General features: G+C 38.2%; 1 protein-coding gene across 1 annotated transcript; it reads left to right on the forward strand.

Annotated features, from left to right (window-relative positions):
• Nucleotides 1-1,483: 1,483 nt before the first annotated feature.
• On the forward strand, nt 1,484-9,118 carry LOC112159205 (tetraspanin-2; the record flags this gene model as incomplete). The annotated part of the gene is given in 8 exon segments (XM_024293123.2): nt 1,484-1,784; nt 6,176-6,278; nt 7,845-7,942; nt 8,039-8,113; nt 8,195-8,272; nt 8,348-8,404; nt 8,488-8,571; nt 8,646-9,118. Coding segments are annotated over 8 exon segments (630 nt in total). The 3' UTR covers nt 8,712-9,118.
• Between the last annotated feature and the right edge of the window lie 556 nt (nt 9,119-9,674).

A 9,674-nucleotide genomic window follows, 5' to 3' on the forward strand; every position in this document is an offset into this window, starting at 1 on the left:
AAATAGTCATGAATATATATATATATATATATATATAAAACACATTAAATGAAAGGTGTGTCCAAACTTCTGGCCTGTACTGTATGCAGAAGAACTAATATGTCTATTTATGATTGAGAGCTTTAATTGAATTACAGTGGTGGACAAAAGTGTTCATACCCCTCAGTTAAAGAAGGACAAACCCACAATTCTCACTGAAATCACTTGAAACTTACAAAAGTAACAATAAATATTTTTTATTTTGAAAATGAAACAATCAAAATCAGCCATCACTTTTGAATTGTTGATTAACATGATTATTTTAAAAAACAATCTAATGAAACAGGCCTGGACAAAAATGATGGTACCTCAATGAAAGATTGAAAACTATTTGACCAGAGTGACATGATTAACTCAGGTGCGTCCTTTAATTGACATCACACGTGTTATTTTTTATTGTTACTTTGTAAGTTTTGAGTGATTTCAGTGAGAATTGAGGGTTTGTCCTTCTCTAACTGAGGGGTACCAACAATTTTGTCCACGTCTGTATTTACAGCTGTTTGGATATTTTCCCATCATTGTTATTATTCCAAACTTTTATATATCTCTGAATAGATATATATTTCTGTCTCTTGCTCTGTTTTGTGTTATTTTTGCTTTGATTGGTTCTTTGAAACAAACTATTTCCAAATCCAAAGACAAAACTTGGTGTGACTGAAAAGTGAAAAAAGTCCAAATGCAAATACCTCACACCAATCAATACATTTACAGTTAAACCTCAATAAAATATTTGAGTTATTTGCATTTGGACTAAATAAAAATGCAATCTAGCATACTACAAATAATAATTAAAAATGCATAAACCTTTTATTATGATTATTATGTCTCATAAATGTCATGTTAAATCATTTCACTTGTTTATTACTAACCTGCAATCTCAATCATTAATTGTCTTCGGGTTGTTTCTTTAAGAAAACAATCTTGACTAACAACAGTCTGATTTTTTTTATATAGAATCTTTATCAAAATGAATATTTCTGCAAAGTTTAGATATGTATTACAATCAGTCAGCACTTCTATATTATTGGTGTAAGAGTAACCTCTGCAACCCTATATAACATTCACATTTAAACTCATCCTCTGACCACAAAAAGACCTCATGAACAGCCAACTTCTGGTTGTTGAGCTCCATATAAAGCTACACTGTCGCTTTAAAGACTCATCTTCTCATTTCCTCACTTTGGTTGAGTCAAAATAGGAAGTTTCACTGATGTCAGCAAACGGTTTCCTTGTACAGCAGATCCTCAGACAACCAACAGAATTTAAAACTACTGTGTGCACAAAACTACTGTCTTTAATTTAAATAATAACATTTTGGTCAAATTTGAAGCCACTTTGAACTGAAAGCAAGTTTAGAAGCATGTTCAGATGCTTACAGATAGATCACAACACGAGTGGAGGGAGAACTTGACGAACCCACAAGTGTATGTCAGGTATCCCGAACCCCCTCATTACAATGATAAAAGGGGGCGGTGTGGAAAGACTCTAAGCGGATCCTGCAGTGTTTTGTGCGGCTGTGCGTGTGCGCGTGCGTATAGAGGGGAGTGAGAAAGACACAGAGAGGACGGCGCTCCTTGTCGCCCAACTGGCTAGTAGTCTGTTATTGTCCCAGAGCGCGGCTTTCTGCAGCTTTCTGGTTGGAATACACTGAGATACTCCAACGCCGATCATCCGACATGGGGAAGGTGGAAGGAGGAATGAAATGCGTGAAATACCTTCTGTTCGTGTTCAACTTCATCTTCTGGGTGAGTTCACGTTTGATGCCGCGCGCGCGATGGGATGCAGGATGTGCGTAAAAGCACCGAACGAACCCCTGAACAAGTGCAGCTCCGAGTGAGACGCAGCCCATCTAGGCGCTTTAGCTTTACAATTCACTCATGGCGCTGCAGTCTAGAGGAGAGAACTTGTCCTGCGCGGCACACAACGAGTGACAGTCAACAGTTTCTTTTTCTTTTCTTTTTTTTTCTCTTAGTTTTGCCTCAACCAACGCAAATCACATTTTCCACAGAGGAAAAACCCGCCCCCTTGTTGCCGGGGAAGCATGTTTTTGAAAGGAAGACTGAATGAAAAGACAGAAAGGGAGAGTCTGCATGGAAAGCGACCTCGTGGCTGCTCGCTCTAATTTGTTCTAAAAGTAACCTAATAAGCGTAAAGCTACTTCAGCTTCCTCCTTCTAAAGATACAGATCTCTGTTTTCAGAGGAGTGAGGAAAAGGACAGTTTTGCTCACATAAACTCAAACTTATAATGTGTTCACTCATAAAAAACATCTTCCTGTGTTGATGCTGTTCCCAAGTCTCCACATCCATCCTTTTTAGAGGAGTTCCATTGTGCGCATGTGTGCGTAAAAGGGAAAAACATTTAGCAAAGCAGCTTCCGTGGAGTGGATCAGGCGCTGATTGGACTGTGAAAGGATCCATTGTGATGGCGGGACAATAGAGTGTCTGCTGCTGCTGTGTGCTGTCCCATACTTGACTGGACCTGTTAATTTGGACATCTTTGATGTGATGCGTCTGCGCGCAAAAACAAGAAGATATGAAAAACGGGCAGACTAATGCTGATCAGGCATCTACATGCATGACACCACTGTGACTGAAAAAAATGGTTGCAGCGAGGAAATAAAAGGGTCATGGAGAGATTGAGAGGGATATTCCTGTGCGCGTTTGCGCGCTCACATGGCAGAAGAGGGACAGTTGGCTGGAATTTGACCCAGATACAGATAAAATAGAACGCTGTTTGTTTATTTCAAAGAGCCTCAACAATACTTTCAGTTTGGGCACCCTATAAAGTTATGAACACCCCCACTCCACCCCACCCTTTCCAGCCACTTTTAACACTCTCAAATAACAGAGGAAGAAAGGGACTTCAGGATTTCCCCCTAAGCAATGAGGTGATCCCAGAGGACAGCAGAGATTTTGTTCATGTTGGCACATCAGAAGCAGATATGAGACACCGAAACTCAGGAGGGACAAAGTGACAAAACATGGGGATTTTGCTGCTTGTGAAAAGTTAATTATTGAGTCTTTTTGTGACATCTACACTCACAAATGCCCTTTCAGTGAAAGAGCTCTGTGTAGTCAGTTTAAAGGTGACACTTCTTTGCTTAATAAATTACTAGTTTATTGGCTCAAGAGGAAGTTTCAGTCGGCCCTGTTTTGTCTGCTGCTGTTGCATAGTGGCAAACAGTGCATAATGTTTTTTGGCATTTCCTGTTCTTCTGAGATTGGCTCAAGGTTAATGCATGACATGATATTCACTGCCAAGTTCAAGTTAAAGATTACACAAACTTTGAACTTTGTTCTGTTAAATCTTAGTTCTAAGGTGAGCTAGAAATGGAACTACTGGATCCTGGCTGCATTATAGACAAACTAACTACAATCAAACAATATTTTAAAACACAAAACTGCAACATTTTTAAGAGAAATAATTTACAAAATTTAATCTGTCTTCTTGTGACAAAATTGTGGTAGATATGATGATTTTTCTGCTATTTTTAGTCACATTTTATTGCAACATAAAACAGATTTCATCGAGATCTTTATTTTAACTAAATAAAAAAATAATTAACACTCTTATTTTCCATTTTAATAAAACAAAATGTCTGTTTTTTTTTGCTTGTATCAACCCAATTTTGTAACAGAGGACATGAAAAGAATATGTTTGGTTAAACTTTTAGAGCCGTATTTTTTAGTTACACTTAAGCATCGAGGAACTATAACTATCAAACACTTAAAGGTTGAAATTAAATTTCATTGCTTCTCAATATTCAATGCTGCAAAGGGACCTCATGCCCTCCGCCATCTCTTGAGGGCCCAGTCTGCTCTGATTGGTCAGTGGACACCGTAACGGGAAAGGCAGGTGTTTCTTTGTTTGAGATGAGCTACAGTAGACGTACATGAGGCGATATGTAAATGATTTCTGTGAAGAAAAGGAAAAAAAGCAGGGCACGACAAAAGAACAAACATCTGATTCAAACAAAATCTCTAAGCTAAACTGTTAGGACCAAAAGATTTCCCAAATATTGTGTTGAAGCGAACATTAAACCTTTCAACTTTTGCACTTTGGCTCATTTTTTATTAATAAAAATGGAACCTCTACATGTGGAAAGTTCTGAAAGTTATTGATTATTTTGCTAAAATAAAGTGTCAATCTGGAGGATAAAATGAGCCTGGCTCCACCACGCCTGCCTGATGGCGAGCACAATAGGATTTACTCCACCCATAATTATCTCACTCTTTTTAAACACTCTCCTTCTGTCCGTTTTTTTTTTTTTTTTAATCTGCCAGTTCTCCCAAACATGTTCCAGACAGAGTACTATTTTTGGAATAATTTGTCACTCTGCTTTGAATTTAAAGAGGTTTCAGACAGTTTTGTCTTGGCGTCCATTTTTGGTCACTTTAATTTACAGTAAAAAGTCTGCTTGTATTGTTTGGACCTTTGCAAGTGCCACGGAGTGTCTCTGACCGAAGACCACAGCCCTGTGTCAGCTCATGGAAATTCCCCTCACAAATTCACGCTTTAACTGGAGCATTGAACGTAAGTCTTAAACTTGAAAATAACCTCAATAAAGCCACGGCACAAAGATATTTCCATCCCCACCCAAAAGCACCTATAGGGAGGAGAGAAGTCTTTAGAAATAAGTCTCAAGGGGGAGTGAAGTCTTTAGAATTGGGTGATAAAAAAGGGGCAACTTTCTTCTTTTCTTCCTCTATTCTAATGTGGTTGTGCAGATAAACATCGTGTAGTTGCAAAAAACACAGTGGGTCTTTGTCTTTTGAGGGAAGGCCTGATGGGTCAACGATGGAGATTTATGTTGATAAATCAGAAGGGGAGGGGGCTGTTTCACGGATCTGCAGAAGCAGAGATAAGAGAGAGGGGGTGAGCAGGCAGGAAGAAAGCAGAGAGGGTGATAATTGGACGTTTGGGATAGTCAAGCTATTAGTGTGGGTGTTATTGATGCATTTAGGATGTCAAGCTCTGACTGCAGGCTCTGGAAAGGCTTTTAAACGCAACCATAAAAGTATTGATTTTTGGGCTAAATGCAACGCTCTTGTCCAACATGAACTAATAACATGCTCCTCCACCACTCAAGCACAATGTACGGTGTCTTGGGAAGGCTTAGCTCCTGCAGATCTTCATGCACATCCCTCATGCTGCCCGATAGACTCTGTCGACACAAATAAAACCCGGCTCGGTAAATCTGTGGAGCTGCAGTCTTCGCTGTTATTTATCACTTTGGACCTGCTAATCCCCAAATCCTGAGAGTTCAGCTGTCCCATACATCACAGCACATGACACTGGATGCTTGGTTTAGAAGCGTCCCGACACCTCAAATGCTTTACAGCTCATGCAATTTCAGAAAATATAAATAATGTTTGGATCTGGAACTTGCAAAGAGAAAACAATGCAAAAAGCAAGATGAAACACATCAGGCGGCACAATTCCAAACTAAAACCGTGCAGCAGAACATCCCACATGCTCATAAATCATCTCTCAAACCTCTTTTCACATTCACACATACACTAGATATACAATGTGTTGTTGTGAAGCTCAGCTCAAAGGTTTTAAGACTGGATTATCCCGAGAGGCCTTGGCCTAAGTAATTATTAAAACCTCTCCCCATTGATTTGTCCGTTGCCTTAAGCTGTAAATGCATCTCTGCTTTGGAGCAAACAGCAAAGGAAGATCAGTATGAAACTTTGTTCTTAAAGAGGTGTTGTCAGATTAAAATAAAGTCAAAACCTTGTGAGACATTTGTTTTTTTATTATTTTAACACCTATGAAGAGGTTATCTAAGCAGTCAGGACAAAGTAAAATGAGTTTAAAACTCAATGTTTCAGTTGACAACCGAAAGGATCCAGACATTCACGAGTTTGAAAGTGTCAGCCTGTTTTAGGCCTTTGCTCCCCATGAAGTGAAGACGATATTTGATCGGGAAAGACTTGAGCTTTGTGGAGATTAATCTTCCAGATTGGTGGATAAAGTGTACCACAATGGCAAATTCAGACCATACATGAGAATGATGTTTTACTGTAAAAATATAATTGTACCTACATTTCTGATTTATAGAGCCAGTGGATCAAACATGTACTGAAACATAACCCTTTTTTTTCATTTCTGTCTCTTTACACATCCAGTTAATGGGATCCTTCGTGCTCGCAGTTGGACTGTGGCTTCGTTTTGACCCACAAACTGTTTCTCTGCTCAATGACAGCAAGGCTCCAGACACCTTTTTCATTGGTGAGTTGTAGCTCACACCCCCCAGCAGATTTTTACAGGTTGGCACACTGTGACACAACAACTTTTAAACTTTTAAATCATTAAAAGTGTTTATTTTTTGTTTTAAAAAGCTTTTGTTTTAAGGTTTTAAGGATGTGTTACTTATATTTAGTCTAACTATTAAACTTTGCATGAACGTTTTAAAAGAATAAAAGAAGCCACAAAATGTGTTACTTTAAGACGATTTTTAATCTTTTCTTGGTGTGTAAATTATTGTGAAAGAATCTACAATATAAAAGGTAAAATCAATAATGTGTCCATGCAAAAGCGAAAATCGTCCAAAAGTCCAATTTGCAGTCCTCTGAAGATGCTGAAGTGCAATGACAGAATGGAAAAGGAATTTACAAAAAAAAAAAAAAGTAGACGTGTCATTAGAAAACCTTTGGAAAGTCCTCAAGACCACTTAAATAAAAGTAGGCCTGGAAAGCAAACTTAAATGAAGATTTTCCATCGACTTTTACACCGCACTGTTTGCTTCTATGGTAAAAGTGTAGGTAGAAGTATACAACTGTGCCTCAGCACCATCTCAAATAAAGTGGAAGAATCTTCTTATGCTTTCAGACCTTAATTATATTTAAACACATAATTCATTTTTTGATTATTAAAAAATATCACAGTAATGAAAGTGATCCATGAAAAGGTTTTAAGGCAAACAAAAGAGCAATGATGCGACCATGTAAAAATAGGGCGGAGTGTTTAGGTGTAAACAAGCGGCTCAATAGCTGTTATTACACTAAAGAAAATGAAACGGTGAACGTTCAAGCACTCCCACACATGGTTTATGTGAAACTTACTTCACCGCTTGGTTCAGTCTCTAGAGGACGTCCTCCCATGTCTGATTGGTACTTCGAAGGTTTTGAAATGGTAGACCTGTCCACCTGAGAGAGGATTTGTTTTTACACAGAAATAGCCCTGCAAAAACATGTCATCACTTTTATTTGTGTTAGAGTGACATCAGCCTAAAAACAAATGTGATTTCATGGAGGATGGGTGTGTGTTTTTTTTGTCAGCTCTTCTAAGAATACCGTGCAGCAAATGGCTGCAGAAACAGCTGGGAGGGCCTGACAGTTGTTAACACACACAGAGCCCCTTTTTGTGTTATAATGTGATTAAAAAAAAAGAAAAATATCAAAACAGAAGCCACTTTGTTTTCTATCATAAGGAACGGTCCATCTGCGGCATCACTGCACATCAGTTACAGGAATACTGTCAGTAATGTTGACATTTTGGCTACATTTTAGACACTTTATATGTGGGCTGGTGCATTGTTTAGCAATCATTTATGCATTTTTTTCTCAAAACAGCTCACACCTGCATAAAAAACACACTTGAGCAATTTTAAAACTCTTAAAAACATTTTGGCTAAACATCCAAATGTATTATCAGTGGTTTAGTCTGAGTAAATGATCAATGCTGCCCTCTTGTGTCAATGATGATGAATGACGGTCTTATACAGAATACACTCATTCTTGTAATTATAATGTAATTTTAATAAGCTGTTAAATTGTTTTTAACTGTCTTTTCTAGGTGTGTACATTCTGATTGGTGCTGGCAGTTTGGTGATGATGGTTGGTTTCTTCGGATGTTGTGGAGCTGTCAGGGAGTCTCAGTGCCTGCTGGGCTCAGTGAGTGCCAACATAACACGTATAAATATCCCAATTCTTTTGGACTTTTTTTTTTGTTTTTTTTTGTAATTCAAAAACATTTTTTTTTCTTTCTAGTTCTTCGCGTGTCTGTTGATCATCTTTGGGTCTGAAGTGGCTGCTGGGGTGTTTGCTTTCCTCAGTAAAGAGAAGGTACAATCCACCTGTCAGTTTTACAGATTATCTTTCATAGTACTCGTTAGCGTGAAAGCTCATTGATCATCTCCCACCCAGATCATTAAGGATATTCAGAGCTTCTACAAAGATGCCTACGAAACGAACAACACAGCAGTCTTGACCTTTCACAATGCGGTTAGTTAAAAACACTAATGACTTAAAGGAAAATGTTGTCCTGCTCTGACCTCACATGATTGCTTTTATCTTTAGCTGAAATGTTGTGGAACTACACAAAGTCCGTGTCCAGAGGTGACATCGAATACAAAGGTACATTCTTAGAGCAACAATTTAATAAGATTGTTTAATTATTGAGTCATGTTGACTTTGCTTTTGTGCTCTGAATCCTACAGAACTGTGAGGCAGAAATTAACGAGTTCTTCAGCAATAAACTCTACATTATTGGCTATGTGGGCATCGCCATCGCTGGAGTCATGGTGAGTCAAGAGACGATAAAAGACTAAATCATTTAGAAATGACTTCTCATTGACTTCTGCTTTCCCTTGAACAGATCATCGGGATGATTTTCAGCATGGTGCTCTGCTGTGCCATTCGCAACAGCAGGGAGGTCATCTGAGCCGGGTTATTGCCCCCCATTTCTCTCAATAGACTTGGAATAAAACATCAGTTCTTGTCAGAAATCATAACAGGGACCAAGGAAATTTAAGAACAGAATTCCTCTTTTTTTACCGTTCAGCTTTCTCCTGATTCCTTCATTTCATTTTTTTCTCCTGTTTTCAGTTTTCAGTGTCCAATACTGTTACTGTGTAGGACTTTCCCATCCTGACGGGGAACTCTTTAGTTTATCTTGACCTGACATTCTGTCAAATAATTCTTCCTCGCTGCCATTTGGACAACACTAGAATCTTCACCCACATGCTGTTACAGCAGCTTTTTCACACGGCTTTGACACTGACCCCTAGTCGGTGGGAAAATTGCACCTGAGGTCCAAAAAAAAAAAAAATTTGCAACACACAGCGGTGCACAAACACATCAATTTCCTGAGAGCCCAGAACTAAACAAAACATTTTTGTGGGTTCTTAGATGAAATCATTCTGGTTAGTGTCTCAAATGTTATTCTTTTTATTTTAAAGAACTTAAATCCCACTTGTCTCTCTTTAAAAAAAATGGTAAGAACTATTATGAAAAAAAGGCTTTCTTTTATTAGGTTTACAGCATGGCTCACAAACGCGTGCTTAAATATATCTACTTAGCAGAAAACACAAAAGGCAATGAAAATCATTTTTTTCAACACATGCATTAAAATAGTTTTGATGCACACAATGCAAAAAAACACATTTAGTGAGCTTTTAAAATGAAATACCAATCTGGTTTGTTCAAAAGACGTCTTCATCAGGGGAACAGAATGCTCAATTATTTTTTTAACTATGTAGTTGTATGTATTCACTCCCCCTGGTTTTATGACACAGATTTGTTCTGTCCACCACCGTAATTGGTCCACACTAAACCTCCTACTTGGTTATATTTAAGAAATCTGATCCAGTGTTACTGCATGTTCTCATCATCATTTGAAGGATTG

Source organism: Oryzias melastigma, linkage group LG7 (assembly GCF_002922805.2).
Source record: "Oryzias melastigma strain HK-1 linkage group LG7, ASM292280v2, whole genome shotgun sequence".
NCBI classification, from domain to species: Eukaryota; Metazoa; Chordata; class Actinopteri; order Beloniformes; family Adrianichthyidae; genus Oryzias; species Oryzias melastigma.